This window comes from Dipodomys spectabilis, unplaced genomic scaffold, assembly GCF_019054845.1.
Source record: "Dipodomys spectabilis isolate Male_0828 unplaced genomic scaffold, ASM1905484v1 ptg000212l, whole genome shotgun sequence".
In the NCBI taxonomy this organism is placed as follows: domain Eukaryota; kingdom Metazoa; phylum Chordata; class Mammalia; order Rodentia; family Heteromyidae; genus Dipodomys; species Dipodomys spectabilis.
Window position 1 is genome coordinate 531,581 of NW_024870889.1, and position 25,651 is coordinate 557,231.

The 25,651-nt window shown below is 43.8% G+C and overlaps 1 protein-coding gene across 11 annotated transcripts in view; it reads left to right on the top strand.

Annotated features, from left to right (window-relative positions):
- Ppp2r5c (protein phosphatase 2 regulatory subunit B'gamma) overlaps positions 1-25,651 on the top strand; it is a 143,647-nt gene that overhangs the window by 35,321 nt on the left and 82,675 nt on the right. For 2 of the 11 annotated variants that reach the window (XM_042696846.1, XM_042696845.1), the window contains exon 1: positions 10,248-10,457. The exons of 6 other annotated variants lie outside the window; for them this stretch is intronic. In XM_042696846.1, coding sequence (XP_042552780.1) covers positions 10,364-10,457 — 94 coding nt within the window. In that variant the 5' untranslated portion in view covers positions 10,248-10,363. Of the gene's footprint in view, positions 1-10,246; positions 10,458-25,651 lie in introns of those variants that run through there. 3 more of the 11 variants (XM_042696843.1, XM_042696847.1, XM_042696848.1) reach the window with 3 other exon arrangements.

Consider the following 25,651-nt stretch of genomic DNA (forward strand, 5'->3'; position numbering starts at 1 on the left):
TTCTTCCCCCTGCCTGTTCTTGACCTGCCCTCAGTGATCGCAGAGACCTGTTACCTTCCATTGTCCAGAGCCAGCCTGGCTTTATGTTCCCTCCACCTCCCCTCAAGATCCTTCTTGAAAAATGTAGTTGATTGCTTGAGTGACATATGGTAGATCAAGAAGGATATAGGCAAATTAAACAAAGCAGTTGATATGGAAAGTTTTGAATGCATAGATCCTTCCTATACTATGTGGGGTTTCTAGTATTCTTAGTGCAAGGAAGGGTATAAGCACTTGTAACAGAATGAAAGTGAGCCAATCCAAAAACAGGAGCTGAGGTGGGCCTCGTTCACCTGCTCCACTTACTGTGCTGAGCTGTGTCATTGAGCCCAGTCTGCATACAGGAGCTGAGTTGGGCCTCCTTTAGCTGTTCTACCTGCCAGTGCTGAGTTGTGTATGTGAGTATAGGCTGCATACAGGATCTGGGGTAGGCCTTGTTCACTGCTCCACTGCTGTGTTAAACTATGTGAGTGAGGCAGACACAACCTGTGTAAACGTGCCCAGATCTGCCCTCAAGACCTAGGTAAGCCCCCTTTACTTACCTCTGCTAAGCTATAGCAGTGGGAGCCCTGGTCTGCATACAGAACCTGAGTAGGCTCCATTCACCTGGTCCACCTAGCTGTGCTGAGCTGCCTGTGGAGAAGCTCTCCAGTTGCTATTTATTACTCTCAGGATCAGTCCTATCTGCAGGACACTAGTGCCTGTCCCTTGTCCTTGCTGTTGGCAAACAGCACTTACTGGCAGCGTCTAAACATAGCTGAGTACTAGGTACTTAGGATCTAAGGGGGAAAGGTCTATTTTAAACTGCAAGTTAAGTTAAAAAAAAAAAAAAAGGTTGAATTTCTTATTCAACAAAACTTCCCATCATCCATATTGTTTCCAGATGTTGTTTCCTTTATTTTCTTTTGAAAAATAGAGCTGACCAGCTTGATGTCAGCATATTACAGCTCTAGTGCCACAGATCTCTAGGTTTAAAACACCAGCTTTCTGCTAATTGCTGTAAAACTTTTTCAGTAAAATATGAATATATTTAATTTGCCTACAAATTTACTTGAAGAGCTTTTAAAAATGAAAACCTTTAACTAAATTTAGAAATGGAAATCTAAGTTTTATTCAGAAAATACTTAGAAATAAAATCAGCGGGGGGCTGGGAAGGTGGCTCAGTGGTAGAGTGCTTGCCTTGCATGCTGAAGACCCTGGGTTCGATTCCTCAGTACCACATAAGCAAAAAAAAGAAAAAAAACCCGGAAGTGGCGCCGTGGCTCAAGTGGTAGAGCGCTAGCCTTGAGCTGAGGGACAGCGCCCAGGCCCAGAGTTCAGGCCCCACGACCGGACCCAAAAAAAAAAAGAAAAAGAAAATAAAATCAGCGGGATGAATTTATACACGCTCTGCTGTAAGTAAGGAACAAAACAGTAACAGAGGGACCAGAAAATAAAGGACAATTTGTTTTCAAATCTTAACTCTGACCAGGCACCAGTGGCTCACCCCAGTAATCCTAGCTACTCAGGAGGCTGAGATCTGAGGATCACAGGTCAAAGCCAGCTTGTGCAGGAGAGTCTGTGAGACTCTTATCTCCAGTAAACCACTAGAAAACTGGAAGTGGCACTTATGGCTCAAGTGGTAGAGCCCTCGCCTTGAGCTAAAAAGCTGAAGGACAACGCCCAGGCCCAGAGTTCAAGCCCCATGACTGGAAAAAAAATTCTTTGACTACAAAGATTACCATACTGCAGCAGTATTGCTAGGAGGTTGTATCGAGCTGAGCATTGAGCCTAGTGCTAATGGTTCATGCCTGTGATCCTAGCTACTGCATGGTTGAAATGAAGAGGATCACAGAATAAGGCAAGACTCCATTAGCTGATGATAGGCACATGCCTGTTATCCTAGCTACAAGAGATATAGAGATCAGGAGAGTGATATCAGGCCAACCCAGGCAGAAGAATCTATGAGATGCTATCTCAGTAGAAGAGGGTAGGTGTGGTGGTATGCACCTGTCACTACAACTGTGGTAGCAACAAAATAAGAGGGTCACAGTCGAAGTGTACACCCTGTCTCAAAAATAACCAATGCAGGGGTTGGGAAGGTGGCTCAGTGGTAGAGCGCTTGCCTTGCATGCAGGAGGCCCTGGGTTCAATTCCTCAGCACCACATAAGCAGAAAAAATAAAAATGCCAGAAGTGGTGCTGTGGCTCAAGTGTAGAGCGCTAGCCTTGAGCTGTAGAGCTGAGGGACAGCGCCCAGGCCAAGTTCAAGCCCCACGACCGGACCCAAAAAAAAAAAAAAAACAATGCAAAAGAAGGCTGGAAGATTAGCTCAACAGTAGAATACCTACGTAGCAAGCACGAGGCCCTAAATTTAAACCCCGATGAGAGAAAAAGAAAAAAAGAGACATTCAGACAATCACTCTACTATTTTCCTGTTTCCCTGTAGAAGATGTTCTGTGCTTAGCCAGCCAGCTACTTTCCTTGATTTGACTCAAGCCCTGTACAATACAGTTTCAGTCCAGAAAGTCGCTAGAAGACTGTTGTAAGGCTAGCAGAGAAGGCAAATGATGCTTGTCATTGCTTGTGATTGGAAGGTGTCCCCTTCTGCAGCTGGCATGGAGTAGGGTCTGTTTCAGAGCATGGGAAGTGTTCTGGAGATGACTAGATGGCGTGTCCCTCTTAGCCATGAGTCACAGGAGGGCAGATCAGTGTTGGCTATTTCTGCTCAACTTTCTCACTTACCTGTTCACTCAGGACAGGGCACCTCCTGGATGTCAGGCTCATCATAGGCACTCAGCCAAGGAAAACAGCCTGTGGTCACAGCTCTGGCCAAGCCCAGCAAGGAAGCAAGAGGAAGTCTTTCCCGAAGGGGTTAGCCTAAGGAGGCCCTTTAAGTGTCACTGTGGCCAGGGGATCTTTTTGGAACTCTATTGGTGGATGGCAGCATGGGTTTTTGTTATTGTTTTGTTTTGTTTTGTTTTTATATGTGGTTTGAACTCTTGAGTCTAGGTGTTGTCCCTTAGATTTTTTTTTGGCGTAAGTTTGGCACTCTTGACAGTTGAGTCACACTTTCACTTCGAGGTCTTTGCTGGTTAACTAGAGATAAGAGTCTCACAGAGTTTTCTGACCAGGCTGACTTTGAACCACAATCCTCAGATCTTATCCTTTTGAGTAGCTAGGATTACAGGAGTGAGCCACCAGCGCCCAGCCTGGCAGCATGTGTTGAGTGGCACAATGCCTGCTGTTTCCTCAATTTCATTTTTGCTAGCTCAAACCAACTGTCCACTTTACCTCAGCAGGGAGAGCGACATCCTTGTGTGACATGTACCCTCTTTACATTATGATGACAAGAGAACCAGCTTGGGGGCATTCAGGGCAGCCTCTTTCCCTCCCCTCAGCACCCAGCCTCTCCCAAGCATAATGAAACATGGATGGGTGCAAGCGATGAGCCAGCATTACAAACCTCTCTGCCACCCTTCCTCCCCCCCCAACAGGTTGCCATGTGAGATTCTTGTATCATCAGGGCACAAGCTCTACCCCAGAGCCTGTGCAAAGATGACAAAATCATGAGAAAAGTTGAGCAGTTTATAACTGTTTTTTTTTAAGTCAGGAGTCAACATCCTAACGAATTTCTCATGTCTGATTTCAGCTTCTGTTTATGTGTTTATACATAGATGATCTCACTTATCTGTCACAATATTCTTTTGTATCAAATTTCCTTGGTTCCCATCATAGGCCTTTCCTTGTTCTTAGCCTATATCTCAAAGGCAGCATTCATTATTAAAGGTGGTTCTTTCTGTAACTTGATCTATATCCCTTTTTAAAAACTGTTGATTTGTGTGTGTGTGCCATTCCTGAGGCTTGAACTCAGAGCCTGAGCACTGTCCCATTGAGCTTCCCTGCTCAATGCTAGTGCTTCTACCACTTGAGCCACAGCGCCACTTCTGGCTTTTTTGGTGGTTAATTGGAGGTAAGAGTCTCATGGGCTTTGCTGCCTTCAAACCACAACCTCATAGCTTCCTGAGTAGCTAGGATTACATACATAAGCCACCAGCGCCCAATTCAAAACTGTTACTTTAAAATCTCATAAACGCAATATGTTCTTGTTTTATCAGTGCTGAAAATACAGGGATATTTCTAAAAGAAAAGCCACCTGTTTCCATGCCATCAACAGTGGCCGTTGCTGGTATTTTGGGATTGTGTTTTTCTGCATACTGCTTTTGAAAAATTATACACGGCCCCTCTCATGTTTCTGGTTTATAAATGTGTAAGTACTCTTGATGGCTGTACAAAAGTTCATTCTGTGTGTGTGAGAGAGAGGGAGAGAGAGGGAGAGAGAAAATCTCTGACATTAAGGTAGTTTACCATATTTATCAAATCTGATAGCCTCAAAAAGAATAAAATACTTAGGAATTAACTTACCAAGGACTTGAAAGACTGGTACAACTGAAAACAACAAACTACTCCCCAAAGAAATTATGTTAGAATTCTTGTCACAGTGACAAATGCCTGAGGAGACAACTTAAAAGAGTAAGGATGTAAGAAAGTGGCTCAGTGGTAGAGCGCTTGCCTCACATGCATGAGGCCCTGGGTTCGATTCCTCAGCACCACATAAGCAGAAAAAAGCAAAAAGTGGCGCTGTGGCTCAAGTGGTAGAGTGCTAGCCTTGAGCTGAAGAGCTGAGGGACAGCGCCCAGGCCCAGAGTTCAGGCCCCACAACCAAAAAAAAAAAAAAAGAGTAAGGACATACTTTGGCCCATGGTTTCTATCCATGGCTGGCGAGCTCTATTACGATACAGGCAGTGTCCAGACTGAAGGTAATGGTGGGGAGCAGGTGGTAGACAAGGACTCTCCATCATATCAGAAACCCAGGTCCTGGAAGAGACACAGCCCCCTTCCCCCCCTCCCCCTCCGCTGGGACTTCCTTCTTACCTCTAAGCCCCACCTCCTAAAAATCTCCATACTACCCAACATGGTGCCCCTTCTGGGGACCAAGCCCTGAACAATGAGTCTTGAGGGACACTCTGTTTGTCCCTAGGGACTGACAATACTGAAAATAAAGAAGCCACAAGCAAATGGAAGGCCCCGTTGTATAGTAGAGCAGAAGATGAAACTGTACTGTTGTTAGAATATCTGTACAGGGCTCCCTCACCTATCACAGGAGTTACGTTCCAGAGACTCCCGCCACAGGTGGCAATCCATGAAGTAGCAGCATTGTCTTTGTTTTATTATATGCATTTTAAGGCTTTATAAACCCCACTGTCCTGTAAACCCTTCCCACTCTCATTAACCTGTCCCACACTTTTATAAACACTTTCACGTAATGTTAACAACATACATATAATATCGATATGGGTACTCACCAGTGAAAAAGTATACTACAACTTGAATGACGAAGATCATGAATTAGTAGAGTGCAGCGCTGATGGCGGTGAAGGCGATGGCAATGAGGTGAATGTACGGGAAGCCAAGAAGCGCGGTACAGCTCTTCTGAAGGCACCACTGCATCGGGCACGTCATTGGGTGGTGCAGTATCTTTCCCCTGGGCCCTAACTTGTATTTCTACTAAAGGCGCTGGTGTAACTGCTCTCTTCATCCAAGTGATGAACGTAGTTACAGAGAGTTGCTGGCACTGCTTTTTCTTCTGAGTGAGACAGTTTTTATAATCTGACACACCACTCTCAATTGTATTTATGAAGTGCAACGAACAATACATCTGGGCTCCCATTCGTCAGCCACTCGCTGAAGTTCTTTGGCCATTCTGACCATGGTTGCAAGACAGTCGAGTGTTAGGCCAGCCTCCTCCTCCAACCTGTAGCTCATCTTGTTCCCTATCCCCTCTTCACTCCCTAACTTCATCTCATCTGTGTTTTTAAAACTTGTTCAAGCTTATAGCCCCCTTTGTCAATGATGGATTTGAACATGTCGTTCACATACTCCAGCTTTATCCACAGAGGTAGCTTCGCCATGCAGAGAAATGCTCTTGAGTCCAAAGTGTCTTTGAAATTTGTCAAACCAGCTCTTGCTGGCACTAAGTGAGATTGGCCTAGTGGAAGAGGCACTCGACGATGCTGCTTCTACATTGTGGTTCTCGTCCTCATCCCTGTCGTGACCATCATAAGGGTTCTTGGCCTTCATCCAGATGGTGTTGGTATCCAGCAAGATATTTTTCTTCCTGCTCTCATTATCCACAGGTCCAGTGCAGGCTCCATCCTCACAGTGGCCTTACTTCAGTCTTGTTTAAAGCCATCATTGCCGTAGACCTATTAGTCTTCTCATCTTTCCTTATGTGATGAACATTAGGTTTGTTGATCCCATAATGGCAGCCTACAGCTGTGTGTAGCTTTTGCCTTCCTTTAACAGGTCAAGAAGGTCCACCTTTTTGATGGTAAACATCTTGAGTTCACTGCCAAAAGCCTTTAAAGTTGCAGAATGTTTGGGTGGCATCATAGGGCTTGAAATAAATTCAGACTTTTATGGAAATTTCACAAAAACACAACACCACAGAGCAACACTAGGTGCAGCGACCAGACGTCAATGTGAAGTAGACAAGGCAAGATTCTGAACATATGGGCACAGTGTGGGAGCGCTCATGGACAGATGATTTTTATATTGTTTTAAATTTTTAGGCAAAAATAACTAAAATCATAAATATTATATAAATACCTGTATGCCAAAAAAAAAATCCCATGATATAGCGAAAACTCCACAATACAGAATTAGATACATACTTTTTTTTTTTTTTTTTGTCAGTCATGGGGCTTGAACTCTGGGCCTGGGCGCTGACCCTCAGCTCTTCAGCTCAAGACAAGACAAACGCTCTATCACTTGAGCTACAGCACCACTTCCGGTTTTCTAGTAGTTTATTGGAGATAAGAGTCTCAAGGTCTTTCCTGCCTGGGCTGGCTTTGAACCGCAATCCTCAGATCTCAGCCTCCTGAGTAGCTAGGATTACAGGCATGAGCCACCAGCGCCTGGCAGATACATAATTTTTAAACGCCCATCCAGGAGAGCCTATGAGACTCTTATCTCCAATTAAGTAGCCAAAAGAATAACGGATTGATTTTCTAGTTTTTCACTTTTCCACTGATTTGGAATTTATTTCTTGTCACAACACTATTTTGTGTGAATGCATTCATTGGTTGGGCCGTTTTCTCTGCTTCCTTAGCCCCTTTTGCCTGTTCTCATTGTCATTAGTCCATGTAGCTTTATGGTTGGTACAACTAGCTCCTGGCTCTGTTAGAAGTTTCAGTTTTAAGTTCTCTAGGTGAATTTTAGATTTTTTTGTTTTGTTTTGTTTGCCAGTTCTGCGGCTTGCACACAGGGCCGAGGCACTGTCCCTGAGCCTCTCTGTGTTCAAGGCTAGGGTGCTACCAGTTGAGCCACAATGCCGCTTCTGCCATTTTCTAAGTACTTTATCGGAGGTATGAGTCTCATGGACTTTTCTGCCAGAGCAGGCTCCAAAATGCGATCCTCAGCTCTCAGCTTCCTGAGTAGCTAGGATTACAGGTGTGAGCCTCTAGCCCAGCTTAGAATGGTTTTGTTAATTACCTAGGAAAATAAACCCACCTGAATTTTGATTGGAAACACTTTTTACCTACAAACCATTTAGGGAAAAACTAACACCAGCATATTATAGTATTTATTTTTCCCATTCAGAAACATACCACTTATTAGTTCAACTCTCTTTTTTTTCTCCTGCTTATATTTTAGAGTTTGAGAGAGGCAGGGTCTCTGTGCAGCCTAACCTGACTTTGACTCATTGTGGAGCACCCACTAGCCTCAGTACTCATGTCTCAGCCTCCTGATTGCTAGGAATACAGACATGCTACTAGCATGTTTTATCAATGACTTCTAGATCACACTCTCAGAGTTCTTTGAAGAACTACTTTATATGCATAAGATTTCACAAGACTGTGGGAGAAATCACTAATAAAGTTGAGATCCTTTGAAAAATACATCAAAAAGTGTCTTTACTTTTCCTTTGCCTTCTATATATTTTACATGAAGCTTCTAGAAGTCTTTCCCCAGATTTCGGCATTCCAGCTCATCAGCACAGCCCTAGAACAGGCACATCCAGACTCTTCTCATTTCACAGAAAGTATTGGTAGGCAGATCTTTCTCCCTCATCCTCCCTTCCCCTCTCCCTCTCTCTCCCTCACTCTCCTTTTCCTCCCCTCCCTTGCTCTTCCTCTCCCTCTCCCTTTTCTACCTCTTCACCTCTCTCTCTTCCCCTAAGGACCTGGCTCCTGATTGTGTCTTAATTCTTGGACAAAAGAGATGAGGATGAGCTTGGTCCTCAACACTGCCTAATGCTGGTGACAGGTTGGTCACAGTCCTCTGCTGACAGGTACAACCCAGCGGTCAGTAGAGAAAACCCAGAAATGAGTAGGTAGCCACAGTCCTAAATTTAAGTTCCTTGAGTAGGAGCACAAGCTCTTTTTGTTGACCCATGTTTGCTTCACGTGCCAGTGCCAGCTAGGCCAGTGTGAGGCCCGAAGTGTGTGCAGGTGAGCAAAGGCCATGAAAAGCCTTTACTCTGATACTTAACAAGCCGTCAGCAAAGGCTGTGAGTGTAGCTTAGTGTTAGAGCGCCCCTGGCACAACAGAGGCCCTCGGTTCAACCCCTATCACCTCAAAACAGTAACAACAACAATAGTAGCAATAATAGTAATAACTTCCTGGCCAGCTGTAGGGTTACTACAGCATTTTCAGCTCTAGGAGAAAGGAGTGTGGGAGGGGGGGATTTTTTTTTCTTATTTATCTTAATAGCTATCAACACAATAAAATCTACATTTGTTTTGTTTTGTTTTACTTTTTTAAGACAGTCTCACTGTTTTTGCCCAGGCCAGCCTCAGTCTCATAAATTCTGTGACACTATGCCACACGAAATCTACATTCTTCCTGTGAAGCACACTAGCTGGCTGTGGGGTTCACTCACTCATTCACTGAAAGAAGTGGAAGACCAGGCCTATTCCAGTGACAGTAACCCAGTTGTATTCCCAGCATTTCTTACTCTTGGGAACTTTGTGGGGGTTATAGGAGATGAAGGACTTTTCTTATCATGAGTGGAGCAAATGAGTGAGGTTGCATGAGAAATAAAAAAAATAGGGACATAATTTGGGAGAACTTCAATATTTATATGAAAAAATGAGAATTTTTTTTAGTTTTACCAGAAATTGTTCCTATCTTTGATTTATTTATACAGTAATGACATTTGAGTCTCAGCACCATCCCCATTTACTTTTTGTTTTTTTGCCAGTCCTGGGGCTGGAACTCAGGGCCTGGGCGCTGTCCCTGAGCTGCTTTTGCGCAAGGCTAGCACTCTACCACTTGTGCCACAGCACCACTTCCAAAGGCTTCATGCATGCCAAGCAAGCATACTACCACTAAGCCATATTCCCAGCCCACATTTACATTTTTTGAGCATAGATAGGAAACTAAGATCTGAATAGTAGCCTAAATAAAAATAAGTAAATTTATCTTAATTTTATAACAACAAAATGTCTAAAACTTGAATGAAAGCATATAATATATTGACCACAAAAATGAGCTCTGCATTTCATTTTATCTTTTTTCATTTTATGCCTTAACACCCACAGCTATGCTAAGAAATTGTTTGTAGCACTTTCTAACTTGAATGCAGCTTTCATTTTCTGTATGATTTTTTAAACCTGATTTTTTTTTCAGGAAAATAAAAGGTATCGGGAAGGACCAGCTGGGGGATTTTTTTATTTATTACTTGCCCTATCACTCAGGGAAGTTGAATAAGAGTCTAAATTACTCAATTGTGTAATATTTAGCCATTTGCTAAAAAAAAAAAAATACTAGGTTGTTGGACTCTCGCATATAATACAGCAATTAACAAATGTAGAACTAAATAGTAGAAGGTAGTAGAAAGTACTGTGGAATTTTGTGTGTCAGTTAGGGAAATGCTAAAATGTAAAGTACACAAGCGCGCGCGCACACACATCTTTTTTTCCTGGTAGCTCGCAGAGACCTTTGTTTACAGGCTGATGGGAACCATGCCTCCTGCCCTGGGCCCTGAGAGTGAAGATCGTTGCCTAAAAGTTACTGAGAAATGAAGATCACAGAAAGCCGGAAAATGCCCAGGCTTTTAATGCACACTGACAGCCAAACAGAACGCTCTTTCCGCTTGCAGTTTTTTTAGTGTCATTTTAAGTTGCAGCTCCTGGCCAATCAGCGAGCTCCAGGCCCACTGACATCACGAACCAGCCAGTTCCCTCCAGCTGCAGAGCTCCAGTTTGCCTTTTTTTTTTAAACTAAAATGGAGGCTGGTTTCTTGCCTTAAGGAGTGCACCGCCTTTCCCGCTGGAGTCTAGATGTTGACATGTAATAAGGCGGGCAGCGGGATGGTGGTGGATGCGGCCAGCTCCAATGGGCCTTTCCAGCCCGTGGCCCTTCTCCATATTCGAGGTGAGTTATTGTGTGCTCCACTGACCGGAACCTGCCGAGGTAGTTAATAAATGGCTATTGTGCTTCCGATAGAAAAAGCAGGAAGTCCTTTCAGCAGAATTCACTCCACTTATCTGTGGACTTCACCTGAGCAGGTGGGGTGTGGCTCGGCTGTTGGACATTTTTACCAACTACGTACAGAATTTGAGACTAGAGAGAGGCCTTGCATGCTCCGTTCAAAGCTGGTTTTTCTGCTTTCTGCCCTCTCTCCCATCCCCCTTTCGGAGCTGTGCTGATGTCAAAGGATGTGAAGTCACTGCCTGGGGAAGGCATTGGGTGGGGGAAGGAAGGAAAGGCGGGCCGACCAAGCCAGCCAAGTTGTCCGTTCCCGGAGTTTCTGTTAAACCAGTGTTGCTTAATACTGCAAAGGCTTTGCCAGGGACTTGTCTCTGAATTAAGGATGGATGGTGCTCAGATATTAAGCAGAATTGTTTAGGAAGGAATTCCCTTTGGAAGGATTTTCATTCTTGCCGTGAAGCCGGAGAGAGAAAATTACGTTCATGCTTTGAAATGCTGAAACCTGTTAGGGGAGAGAAAAGGGTTGTTAGCATTTTCATAGCATAGTAGCATTTACAAGGACTTTTATTGCAATCTGGCATTAAAATTTTAAACAGCAACATGTTCTCAGTGTATACATAGATCACTATTTTGGTAATTACACTTTATACATATCTTGGGTTTGAAATTTAGCTTTAAAACACATTTATTTGTTAAACTATAGGCATCAGGGTGTTGTACATACTTACTCTTAGTTGGTATTTTAAGCTATTAATGTGAGTTTTTGTTCATGATTTAGTGAAAGAGAAAGTGAATGTAAAAGACTATCACGTCACTTTAAAATGTATAACATATCGTGGCCTTGCCTTCACAGAGCAGTTTCACTGTCTGAATCTCCAGTAGGGGCCCATGTTAAGGAAGGGTGTGGGCAGATCAGATCATTGATGACTAATAGCCCCTGTGACTAAAATGCCGGCCCGGACTGCCAGGTGTACCTGGGACAGCGGACACGCAGCCATACCCAGCCTCTTGGAAGAAACTGCACTGCTTCTCTCTCCAAACCCCTCTATGAAGCTGGTAGAAATCAATAGCCACTGTGGCCAAATTGCAAGACTGGCGGTGGTGGTGGATTTGTTGTTTGGTGCTGTACCAGAAAGAGACAGGCCCACTACAGATAGCATTAGAAGGTTCAGCTGCAGGACCCACATGGGCAAAACCAAAATGTAATTGCTTAGATTTCAGTGAACCCACTGGCTAGTTAGCAGTAAAATTGTTTGACTAGGTATAAAATATAAATTTTCACCACATTAACTGTACCTTATAAATAACGAGTCTATTTGGTTTGTGACGCCTCTGGCTTTTTAAATAGACATCTAATGTATAGGTTTTTTGGATTATGAATTATTATTCCAAAGTTGAATGATTTTATATCTTAAGTCCCTTACTATTGTTTTAAATTCTAAGACTTCATTGCACCCAGTGTTTTGGGTTTTTTTTTCCGGTATTGTTGATATTCCTGTTGGTCTTTTAGTATGTAATTGTAGAGAGAAAAGTAGTAAAGTATAATAAACTAGAAGAGACATGGGTTTTCAAAAAGGGGTAACCTTTAGGGACTTAAGAGTAACTTTTAATTCCATTTCTAATTTCAAAACAGAACACGTGACCTCCCTAAGAGCTTCTTACAGCAAGCATGTTGATGTGAAATATGCAAAATGTATTTGATTCATTGGGCTCTTAGATTCTTAGTCAGTTTAACTTCTGACTAGCAGCTGCTGTGTGTCAAGTGTTAAGGGTCAGTAAAAATGACTAACACACAACCCCTGTCGTGAGCTGACCACTGTGTTGGAGGGGACAGAGAAGAACTCAGTTCCTGGGTGCCTGAGTGTTGGGTTGCTGGCGAGGAGAGGCATAAAAGGGCTAGCCACAGGGTTACCTGGCTCCCTCATCCCTCCCATTTAGGGGAGGGGCTGTTTACCAGGGGAAAATAACTTGCCCAAGGTCACATGGCCCTTAGGTCTAGGTCATGGGGCTAGAGTCCAAACCCAGATGATTGCTTTATAATAGGAATCTTGGCAGTTTATAGAACATTTTGCAAGAAGATTGCAGTAGTGTTTTTTGTCCTAGTGCCCTATCATCCATTTGGTGACAATTTTACACCCAGGTTCACTTCTTGGTGGTTTTAGAAGTTGAATTTGTCACTTAGTGTCAGGTGCTGGGCAACGCTTTAACCTGGAATGAGTGAGCCCTGTGGGGGGTAGCTGGTAGTCAAGTTAACAAATACATACATACAATCAACAGATAGTCTAGAGCCGTACTTTACATGATGAATTTTCAGGTGTAAAAGGAATCTATTTCAACCAAGTCCAGACCTTCCTGCCTCCAAAAGGAGAGAACTAGATGGCTGTAAGTGTAGTTTGATGACTATCCTGGGCTGCTCTAGCACTGCCCAGAGAACTCTGCCTGGAGGAAAATGTTCTTAGTGCCTGCCACTCTTTTGCACATGTAAAATGTAAGAGATTGAATTTTTTTTTTTTTTTTGGTCGGTCGTGGGGCTTGAACTCTGGGCCTGGGCGCTGTCCCTCAGCTCTTCAGCTCAAGGCCAGCGCTCTACCACTTGAGCTACAGCGCCACTTCCGGTTTTGTGGTGGTTTATTGGAGATAGGAGTCTCACAGTCTCTCCTGCCCGGGCTGGCTTTGAACCGCGATCCTCAGATCTCAGCCTCCTGAGTAGCTAGGATTACAGGCGTGAGCCACCAGTGCCTGGCTGAGATTGAATTTTTAATTTAATTTTAATTAGCTTAAATAGACACATGTGTGCTCTAGTGGTTATTGTAGTAGAATTGGCAAACTTTTTTGGAAAGGGGCCCAGTTGTCAACACTTTTGTCTCTGTGAAAAAACAGCCAGAGACAATAACAGGAAGGTATGTCGTGACCCAGTAAGCTTTCTTTGCACGAGTAGGGGGCCGTTCTGGGGTTGGAAACGTGTTTTAGTCTAGCCCTTCAGTTGAGGTGGCATTTCCCCTTCCTGTCCTTCTTGACTGGGCTAGGTGAAAACCAGAGTGGAGTTTGGGAAGTTGCACCTCCCCAGACCTAGAGCTCAGCTTGCCCACTCAAAAACACACACAGCCCAGCCACAAAGGTATCAGTGGCCAGAGAGGACCCTCTCTCTTCAGCTCCCATTCTGGGCCTCTAGAAAGTTGTAAACTGCCCCCACCTTGGTCTAGTCCTCAGAAACTCGCCTGGTTGGTGAGCCTCTGGAGGCCTGATGGGAAGTTGGAAAACACATTATTCTTTCTTTCTTTCTTTCTTTCTTTCTTTCTTTCTTTCTTTCTTTCTTTCTTTCCTTCTTTCTTTCTTACTTTCTTTCTTTCTTCCTTCCTTCCTTCCTTCCTTCCTTTCTTCTTTCTTTCTTTCTTTCTTTTGGTCATGGGGATTGAACTCTGGGCTTGGGTGCTGTCCCTGCACTCTTCAGCTCAAGGCGAGCGCTCTACCTCTTGAGTCACAGCGCCACTTCCAGTTTTCTAGTGGTTTATTGGAGATCAGAGTCTCACGGACTATTCTGTCCAGGCTGGCTTTGAACCATGATCCTCAGATCTCAGCCTCCTGAGTAGCTAGGATTACAGGCGTGAGCCACCAGTGCCCGGCAAAAACACATTATTCTTTTGATAGAAGCCAATGTCTCCTGAGAAGTGGAAGTCTTAATTATTATTGTTTTCTCACCAGTCCTCCCTGGGTCACCAGTTGGTTTGGTCTTCACCTCTCTAATACAAAGTTAAAGAAAGCCAGGCATAAAAGATCAGAGACAGCACATAAGCACACACGCATATGTGCACACGCGCACACACACGAGAGAGAGAGAGAGAGAAAGGGAGAGAGAGAGAGAGGCAGAGAGAGAGAAGGAGAGAGAGGGAGAGGGAGAGGGAGAGGGAGAGAGGGAGAAATGTGCAGGAAGCAAGCAAAGAAATCACTGTCTGCTGGTTCCATTCCTGCTTGCCCAAGTTCTGGCACCTTCCCCGTTGGTAGAGCTGTGCACCATACACACAGGTTACTGAGAAATCTGCATGGAGTGAGTTCTGCAAGCACTGGTGAGCCTGTGATACACTGTCACACTCTCAGTACCCAACAAGAAGGAAACAGGTCTGAATGAAGACAAGAAACAAATACCAAATAGCAAATGGCTGATCCTTTGTATCAGAGGTAGGGAACCTTTTCTCTGCCATATTTACATCATTCTCAAGCCAATACAAATTTATCAATACAGGCAGACAAGCCATGGGCAGCCAATGAGAAGCACACAGGTCTGTTGTAGCATATACCAAATGGCTTTGAAGGCCCCATACAGTTCCCCACCCTTGCATAATACTTCATTTCCAACAATTTTACTTCAAAACACTTGCTTACTGTGTGACTGCTTTGCTTGCCTGCATTTCTGCATGCATGGAGTGTTCCGCAAGTATGCTGAACACCACTGTAGTGATCCTAACTGTGAAATAGCTTCTTTTGTACTCTTGGTGTCTTGCACAGTCACCAAAGTAACAGCCCTCTGGGAGCAGAGGGAGTTGTTTGTATAAAGTCTACACACCTTTGTGATAATTAGTCCTGCCCTTGAACCTGGGGATAATGTCTTCTCCAGAGTTTTTGCCTTCCAGTAAAAGCTGCCTCCTAAAATTTTTTCATTGAGTTATGTTAATTGTGGTAAAAGAATGAACGAAAGTGGTAAGGTTATTATAGTGTGTGTTTTTCAACCTAGGAAAATGATGGACGGAAACTCCAAGACATTCTACTTTTGGTTCCCTTACATCAAATATAATAGTTCTCTGTTAATTCCCTAGCACTAGGCCAATTTCAGGGAGCTTTTGTGAGCACTAAACTCGTTTGCACCTCCCAGGGGCAGGACAAGTCCTGGTGTGGCTCTTCCCAAGGTCCCTCAGCCTGGAGGGTCCAGTCCACGGCTCTTGCTCCTGAAGCCACTGCTGGAGGAAGCAGCATCGATGGGGCCCTTACAGTATTTGGGCCAAGGCCACACCCTCCTGTCTCTGTGTTGTGTTTTTGTTTTTGAGTCCTCCCAGCACTGTGAGGAATAATTATTTCTATTTCCAGAGGAGAAAGGGAAGCCCATGCCCAGGGCCAGAGAGAATGCAGTGAGCCTCAGACAGCGCAGCTCCTGTGTACGGGAACTGTTGTGAAGGATCCTAAATCTCTTGTACCTCTTGGTCTTCTGTTCCCTGTGGGGGGGGGGGGGGGGGAGCCATAGTGGAAGGTCTGCAGTGCAGTCCTCCTTTTCCAGCTGAACAGAGGCTTTCTAGAGGTGTAATACATATGCTGGTGTAGATGGAGCTCCCGTCCCACCTCCTATTGCACTTTCCAGGCCAACCAGGTGTTACTTGTTGGTTCAGTGTTTTATCTTCTCCACAAAATCACAAGCATCCTGAAGACAGTCACTGGAGCTCATCTCTCTCCTGGCACCTGACATCATTTCTATAGTAAGCATCTGGAAAGCAGTTGTTATTAGGCATCGTGTAGGAAATGGTGGTACCAAGTGGAGAACTTGAATAAGTGATTTCTCTCATGAATGTATTCTGTTCTCACTAAAATAGTCTTTTTGATCTTGGAAAGACATTAGCAAAGCATGCAGGGACACTACAGTCTCCTACAGCAAATGAAGGTATGGTTTTATTTTAGGCCCCAATTGTTGATAATCAAAACTTTTTTAAAACAAAGACTACAGAGATACGATATTAAATTCAGTGAATTAATATATGTTCTAAATGGTACAAAGTCGAACTCAAGAAGACTTTGTTTTGTTTTGTTTTGGTCTGTTGTGGGGCCCGAACTCTGGGCCTGGGTGCTGTCCCTCAGCTCTTCAGCTCAAGGCTAGCACCCTACCACTTGAGCCACAGCACTATTTCTGGCTTTTTCTGATTATGTGGTGCTGAGGGATCAAACCCAGGGCCTCATGCATGCTAGGCAAGCACTCTACCACTGAGCCACCTTCCCAGCCCCAAAGAAGACATTTCGGGCCAGTTGAAAGTTGAATGCAGAGCGACCCAGGGGCCACAGGGTTACACTAAGAGGTGGTTGTGACTGTGTAGGGGACTGTCCTTGTCATTAGAGAATGCAGACTGAAGTGTCTGTAAGTGTCACAATCTCTGAAATGTAATCATGTAGCAGAGAAAAATAAATCTAAAGCAGTATGCTAATCAAGCAGTTACTGCATCTAAGGAAAGAAATGCATTGACATTCATTCAAGTTCTTCAGTGATTTAAACTTTTTCATAATGTTTGAGAGAAGTATCTTTAAAACAAGTCTGCTTTTGTGGGGGAGGGGCAGTGATGGAACTGTAATAGCTTTGAGATCATTCCCTAAAGTAGTCTTGTGTGTGTGAGATTTAGCCCCATGGTTGCTAATTCACAGTAGCTGCACAGGTGACTGCATGGTCTCCCCAAACACTGTTTCAGAGTATACTTACTGTTTGATGTTTACCACATTCTTATCCCTTCTTATCAGTCTTTTTAGAGTAACTTCCTTTAAGGCATGCCAGGAGATAAAACCATGACTCCTCTTGAACCTGAGAGGCAGGTGCTTACTGGCCAAGGGTGAGGGTGAGGTCTGGGGCCACCCTGCAACACACCACCACCCCTAGCCCATGTTAGACAGAGGAGGCCTTCTCTGTGCCTAGAAATTAGATATGAAATGAGAGTAATAATCCAGTCACCTCTTTGGCTTTCATAGGAGTTCAGTGCAGGAGGGTGTATATATGGCGTAAAATGGCATCTGGAGTTGTATAAGACACTCCAGGTGTTTGTGGTGGCCATGGTGACCCCCTTTTGTAGGTCACAAGTATTACTTGGGAACCAAGCAGCTGAACCACAAAAATCTGTTTCATTTTCTACAGCTGTGTTACCTGTATTTGTTCACCTTGAAGCTCCTTCATTTCCTGAGGCTTTTCATTCGAAGTAGTTGTGGTATTTTGCCATCTGGAAGCAGTTAGCATCTTCAGCATTCTATCTCTTGTCTCACATTGTCTGTCTGTGTGAGCTGGGGCACCACCTCCACAGCCTCTGTCCGAGTGCTCACTGGCCTCTGTTCCATCTCCTGCAGTTCTGTCAAGCCTAGGGTAAAACAAGAACTTGGCACTCACACTCAACCCTTTTGAGGAAGACTTTTTAGCGTAACATACATTTTACATTGAATATCTAAAGATGTTCTTTGTACTGATAGCACAGGTGTACTAAGTGCACAGGTGTACTACGTGCACAGGTGTGCTTAGTACACAGGTATATAAGTATGTTCTGTGTGACCAAATAGCTTCACTTCATATGTCATTTTCTTTTTAGTATTTTAATATTTTGTTGCTTTGTTTTTTCAGTACTGGGGACTGAACTCTCCCACTTGCTGGGCAGGTGCTCTACCACTTGAGTCCTCTTTTCTTCCTTTCTCTTAAGTGCAGATATTGCTATCTGATGTTTTAGCCACATTGTCTTCAGAAGTGTCAAATCTTATCCCGTCTCTATCATACTGAATTTCTTTTTTTAAAGTTTTGAGTCTTGCCATGTTGTCCAGACTGTTCTAAAACTCTTGGGCATAAGTTATCCTCCTGCTCAGTCCCCAAATACTCCTCCCTCAGGCATGCGCCACAAGCCAGCCAGTGCTTATCCTGAGAACAGTAATGCTTCACTCTAGTGAGCAATCCTAATTCTTCTCAAGTTGCTCTTTTCAGTCTTGGTGGGCTTCATTCAAGAAAAGAGAGGTCAGGAAATGTGTGCATATATATGTTTGTTAGATGGTGTCTGCAAGTGTGCAGTAGGAATGGATTTTTCCCCCCAGTTTTATATAGTGGCCAAGGGCATTAAGTGATGACATTTGACAACTATCATTTGGCAGCTATGTTCTCAGAAGTCAGAGGCTATGGTGATGCCCTCAGTCTTTGCATATACGTCAAGGCAACCTCTGGCCCGTCGAGTCTACAGGTACCCTTTGCTAAAGAGTCTGTAAACTGTCTTCCTGGGCTCACCAAGATGTTACCTGCCTTGTTTGCTGTGTGGACATGTGCCAGGCATGAAGCAGTGTAAAAGGCTCCTGACAGCAAGGAGTGGTACCCAGCAAGTGGCCACTGTGTTCACCACATGCACACCTACCTGTCTCAACTAAGAATATCTTTGATGACATGTGGGAGGATTAGTTGTATTAAATCTCAACTCTGGCACATAATTTTTAACTCTGTGGAATAAGATGCAAAGTTGCAAGGCCTGTCTGACATGCGAGATGCGGTGGCTGTCGTGAGGGAAGCTCCTTCTCGGCTGCTTTTGTCGCCAGCCACTGTAGCCACTTCTCCAAGAACACTGTCTTTTCTTGTAAGCAAAAAAGGAAGACGACAAACTATGTTTACGAAGACTTTAATACTTGGCTTTTTTTTTTTCTCAAAATGTATGAAATCAGATCATCAATTCAAAGAAAACCTACTGTGATTTTTTTTTTGTCCATGATAAAATTTGAACTTTCAATCAAAACAACTTATCCCAGCAAGTTGAACACAGAGCCTATCTTGTTAATATTGCAAGTAATGATACATGCAAAAATGCAAAAACATGTTTTTATTCTTAATAATTTTTTCATAAAGATGCTATTGAACATGAAATGTATCTTCAGTTTTCTAGACATGGATATGGATATAATCTACCCATACCAAAGTTCTTCCAAGTTGTAAGATTTTCCATAAGATAGCACAAAAATCAAAAGCCTTCTCCTAGGATGTCTCTCTGACTTGGGCTGGAAGTGGCTCTGACTCTGTGCCCTCTCTCTCCTCAAGAAAACAACAAAACAAACTCAATGATGCTCTAGTCATGTGAATGGGTTTCTCAGGCCATGCACCATCCAGAGACTGTTGCTCTAATACTTCCCTTTCTGCCTTAATCAGTTTCCTTTCATCTTTTTCAAATGCTTTTTTTAACCCATTTCCATTCATATACAGAGAAAGCCATCTTTATATTCTTTTCTTAATTACAACTAAAACTAAAATTCTCCCTGACCCCAAATTGTTTTCTATGTCCCCCTACATCTTAGAACTTCTACTGTTGGAGTTTCCTATGTGTTATATCAGACTGCCCTTGTCGGGCTGGGAAGGTGGCTCAGTGGTAGAGTGCTTGCCTTGTATGCATGAGGACTTGCGTTTGATTCCTCAGCACCACATAAGCAGGAAAAGCCAGAAGTGGTGTGTAGCTCAAGTGGTAGAGTGCTAGACTTGAGACCTGAAGAGCTGAGGGACAGCGCCCAGACCCAGAGTTCAGGCCCCATGACTGACAAAAAAAACAAAAACAAAACAAGACTGCTTTGTTGATATATTTTGTTTTGTTTTGTTTTGGGGTCTGGTCATGGGGCCTGAACTCTGGGCGTGAGCACTGTCCCTCAGCTCTTCAGCTCAAGGCTAGCGCTCTACCACTTGAGCCACAGTGCCACTTCTGGCTTTTTTCTTTTTTGCTTATGTGGTGCTGAAGAATCGAACCCAGGGCCTCAGGCATGCAAGGCAAGCCCTCTACCACTGATCCACCTTCCCAGCCCCTGATATATGTTTATTTATCTGCATACATACGTATGTGTTTATAGAACATATATAGTTGGTTTTGTTTCTGCATTTCTTAGGGGGGAAATTGACAGAGCAGTTTCAGAAGCCAAAACCTTTTATAAGCTCTTGTTATATGTAGATAATGCACTCAGATAGTTGTTATTAGCAACTGAGCTGTTGCTAATAACATAATCTTGTACTGTAAGTACACATGTGCATAAATAATTAGTGTAGTTCCCTGCACCCTTCTGGGAGTTTACTTTAAACTTTAGGTCTGGGTAGGTGTCTGAGAGGAGGAGGCAAGTATAACATCTGCCACCTGCCTGGGACTGTCCTCCAGCTGTCTCCTCTACGCACCTCCCACAACAAGCACACATGCTCTAGGCTCATTTGAGAGGTGTCAAAATAGAAAGGCCTGAGTGAAATGGCCTACTTTAGAATGGAGACTCCTTTCTGCTTCATCCAGGAGCCAGAAACATTGACTTTTCTTTCCCAATTCTTCAGACTTGTTTCTGAGGAGGCATTTTACTATGTACAACGTCACTAACCCTACTAAAATTATTTTACTACAGCCTGAAAACATTGAATCCCTCCCCAGCCCCTAGTGTCACATTCCCTTCCTGAATTACCAGATCAAGTCATCCAGGTTGAAAGCCACAGTATCCACAACTGAATCACCATAGCTTCCCACAGCTCCAAAGATGTTTGAAGATACACTGGTCAAATTCCTTATTTTCAAGGGGATTGGAAGAAAGGAACTTAGGTTGACATTGAGGTGTATTTACTACTCCTGAAGACAAGAAACGAACAGAATGTGCACACTTTTTCTTTATTTTTTCTGTAGTTAAGAGAAATGTCCTGCCAAGAGAGAACTTTAGCAACTGTCCAATGGGAAAGTTTTTTTTTAGAATCTAATAAAAGCTTAGATACCTTTTTATAATAAAGGCACAAATGGCATTATGCCCAAAAGTGGTTTTATTACTTGTAAACAGCCATTAGACAAAGTTTTAGGAAATGGCGCTGTAGCTCAAGTGGTAGAGCACTTGCCTTGAGCTGAAGAGCTGAGGGACAGCGCTCAGACCCAGAGTTCAAGCCCCATGACCGACAAAAAAAAAAAAAAAGGACAAAGTTTTATCATTTGACAGTCATGGGACTTGAACTCAGGGCCTGGGTACTGTCCTGAGCTCTTTTGCTCAAGGCAAGTGCTTTACCACTTTAAGCCATCGCACCACTTCTGGTTTTCTGGTGGTTCATTGACGATAAGAGTCTTAATGGCTTTTCTGCCTGGGCTGGCTTTGAATCCCTATCCTCAGATCTCAGCCTCCTATATTGCTAGGATTACAGGCATGAGCCACCAGTGCCTGGCAACAAAGTTAAATTTATATTTCGATTTTTTTTTTTTACTTAGTTTCCTCTCTTCCTACTTTCTCTCCTTAATAACTCCATTCTTACTTTGTTTCATTTTCCTGATAAGGCCCTCCGATGTTCATACTAAGGGTTTGTAAAGGCAGGTTAACTTTGTGGGAGGAGGTGCTTTGATTAAGAAATCAAATAGTGCAATATCAGTAGGCATGAACTCTGCATTTTTTACTTTGAAATTTTGGACATAATTTAGATGTCAGCTTTAAAATACTAATCTTGAGGCTTTGCATTTCATTTTTTGTATGAGTTGGAACTACCGTTATCCAATTAAATATTGTCTTGTCTGCCCAGATTAGAAACCATGTCTTGGGGTGGGAGTAGTGTGCATGTGTATGCACGTATGTTAATGTAAAGCTGATGAGTATCAATTAACAAGAGTCAGTTCAGTCTTCCAGCCTTAGTGGGCCTTTGCTTATTTGAGCTTTTTTACCCTTTCAATTTTACAAAAAAAAAAAAAGGAGAGTGTTTTAAGTGAAAGGTAAGCTAAATTTGGAGCCCCAGAACAGTTTATAGCACTACACTTCACATTTAAATATTAAGAAAATATATAAAGGAAAGTTTAAGGAACATGTTCAGTAAGGAGTTCTTTGGCAGAAAACAGGGACCTAAGGACTGAGTTAATAGCCTTAACTGTGGCATCCATAGTAACTAGACATGCTGTGAATGTAAATATTTATCCAGTTCGCCCTGATGCAGTTAACAGCTTTGGCCTTCAGTGCTGGGTTTCTCAAAATGGTTTAAGAAAGATTCTGAAGTACTAGTTTCCTGGAAGCAGTTGGGTTCCACTGTTGAGACTGGATAGACCATTATTGTCATTAGCACCCAGGAACCTTTTTCATCTTCAAAGCGCCCTGGAAGTGTTCATTAACCGTCGCCCTCCTTCCTGTGAGGTAGTAAACAGGTATTATTAGCCCCATTTTTATGGTTGTGGAAACCAGAGCAGAGAGGTTCCTCAAACTTGCCTGAGGTCCCAGAGGAGCTGGTGACAGGGAGCCATAAGCACTTGGGTTTTCTGACTCACGATTCTGGGATCACACCTCTCTGGATGGGCATGGGAAGCTGTTCTTGCCGCTTCCTTTATCACAGACATCTCTCTGTACAGCTCTTTCTGCCTCTGTCTGCAGAGCTGTAGAGTGCAGAGCTGCTAAAACCATGTTATAGTGTCATCTAGAAAAACAAGAGATGCAGATTCTAGGTCATGAAGGTAAGGCTCTTCCTTGGGGGTTTGTGGCATAGGTGAAATTACCTGAACTGGGTCTTGTCTAGCTCCATCTAATGCCTGGCTGTACTTCAGCCTGGCCTTGGGCCTGCTGGTAAAGAAGCACAGACAGGAAAAGCCCATAACTTACCTTCTACTTAAGTAGATCAACCATGTCCTGAAAGATTCATGGTCCAGCTGCATTTTCAACATAGCTGGCCACATTATTTCCTTGCTGAATGTGAATTTACTGTTAGTAAAGATGTTTAATGAGTAATTCTTAGAATCTGAAACAATATTAGGTATCTTCTTTGTCTTGGTTTATAGTTTTAGGTAGAACAGTGAAGTATTCTTTCTCTGAACACAGGCTCTATTTTAGCTTAGGCATTTGTCTAAGGCAAAACAATAGTAAATTAGGAATGTTTCTTGATGTGTACAATGAGGGGATATTTACATTGTAGTAAAAAATGTCTATGAACTCATGCTTCTGATTTTGATACACATTTCCTTCCTCGTTCACTGCTGTAAGGGCAAGTGCTCCATATCACTGGTGTAGTGGCCTGGCAGCCTTTGTCTGTGACAAATGAGTTGAAATTCAGACCAGAAACTTTCAGGTAGCTGAGTTCATTTCAAATGGAAGGAGACCTTTATGGAATGTACCTAGTACAAGAAGGAAAAGAAAATCAAGTTCTGCCTCTCTGCCTGCGACCACTTGCTCCATTAGACAAGTGTTTAGACATTACTTTAGTGGTGCCTAGTCCTTGTTTGGTGCTAGCATCGGTTCTGTTATAGGTGCTGCTGGTGTGGACCTATGCCAGCGTTGTGGCATGAAGGGAAGAGAGTAGGCATCCCAGAAGACCTGCTCAGTAGATGTTTCAAAAAGCTGTTTGGGGGCTGGGAAGGTGGCTCAGTGGTAGAGTGCTTGCCTTGCATGCATGAAGCCCCAAGTTCAATTCCTCAGCACCACATAAGCAGAAAAAGCCAGACGTGGCGCTGTGGCTCAAGTGGTAGAGCGCTAGTCTTGACCTGAAGAGCTCAGGGACAGCGCCCAGGCCCAGAGTTCAGGCCCTACAACCAACCAAAAAAAAAAAAAAAGAAAGAAAGAAAGAAAGAAAAAGCTGTTCGGTGGTCCCAGAATGCAGTTGGGAAGACACTATGGGGTTGGGAGAGCATTCAGCTGGGTGGGAAGGGTGTATGACAGTAGTTGGGCCTTATGGTCACAGAAATCCTAGAAAAGGTTTTATATTAAGCAAAGCAAAGCAGCATCCACTGTGGGCCAATAAAAGAAGAGGGGCAGAGAGCCTTTAGTGAAGGGCAAGGTGCAGAAGAGTGGCAAAACATGTCGCCTGTGTCATTGCGTACATGGAGGTTGGGCTAAAAATGTGTTTGTGTGGTTCTGCAATGAAACACAAAGATGGAGAAGAGACAAAGTGAGGTCTTGGGTGGCAGGGGAGGAGGAGAGAGGAAAGTTTATACTCTGTGTGTGCTGCTGTCCACACATGTGTGAACCATGTGAATATACTACCTATTCAGGAAAATAAATGAAAAAACTCAGGGCACTAAAAGTGAGGGTGTTTAAGGTTAATGCTTTGACTTTTGCCAGCTGGCCGGCTGGCTAGCACACGGTATTGGAAAGCCCCCATTGTAGATTTGGACTTGGAGACTTGTCTAGTTCACGTTCCTCATCCTTCTCCTAGAATATGCACTCTTGCTTTTCCCTAACTGGCCGAGTGCTCATCCCCTGCGTGAGCAGCACAGAGCAAAGGGTGCAGGTGGCTCACACTCATGAATGCGCCAGGGCCTCATTGGTTCTCAGGTGTCATTTGAAGCAGTTTTCTGTTTGTCAGATATGATCGCTGTGTAGTCAGGCCTGTCAAAGCCAGGCTGCTGGAAACTCCCGTGTTCAGTGTCATCAGCAGCAGAGAGGGATATTAGGACTTTCTGGAGCCCAAGGGAAATGTAAGGAGTAAGTTGGAAAAGGTACCCCAGTGGTGTAAGAGAGGGTGGATGTCTCGCAGAGAGCTGAGGGTGGAACAACAGATGGGAAACAAGAAGACTGAAGGGAAAACTGACCCAAGATGGTTGAATGTTTAGAATGGCAGAGAGGGCGTGGTCAGAGCGTAACCGCACAGAAAGGCCTTGTCTACTTGGTGAGCCTGCCCCTGGTGATCCGTGTGCTTTGCAGATGTTCTGTTGAATTTTTCACTTTCTTCATGTTATTATTTGAAATACAAAAGTTTTTCATTTGGGTGAAGACTGGTTTGCCTTTTGCCACCAGTGCTTGGGGTGTTAGATTTAAGAAATATTGCAGAATCAAAGGTTTACTCCTACGCTTTCTGGAAGAGCTTTGTAGTTTCCTGATCAACTTTGAGTGGGCACTGTGAATGGTGTGAGATGATGTCCCAGTTTCATTCCTTCATACGTGAATATTCTCTTCCCATGGCCCCACTGGGTGAAAGAACTGTCCCCCTGCACCTGCTGAATGGACTTGGCACCCTTGTCAGAAATGGGTGGACCACAGAGGAGTTCGCCAGTTATGTCCTGTGTGTGTCTGTCCTTATGTCTTGTACCACACTGTCTTGGCTACTACTGCTTTGTTGTAATCTTTAAACTCAGACAATGTGAGTGCTATAACTTTAGTCTTTTTCAAGTTTGTTTTGGTAGTTTGGGTCTCATGCATCTCCACGTGACTTTTAGACCAGTTGTCAGTACCCTCTGTCTCTTCTCCTGTTCTATAGGTTTCTCTGGTCTGCTCAAGTTGATGAGAGCAGACCACCCAGACTCCCTGAGAACTCTGGCTTGGGGAGCGCCCACATCCTGAGAGGGCACACTAGACCTCCCCCGCAAACCAAACCTAGAGGTTTGATAATTAAAAGCTAATGGGGGCTGGGAAGGTGGGTCAGTGGTAGAGTGCTTGCCTAGCATGCATGAAGCCCTGGGTTTGATTCCACAGTACCACATACACAGAAAAAGCCA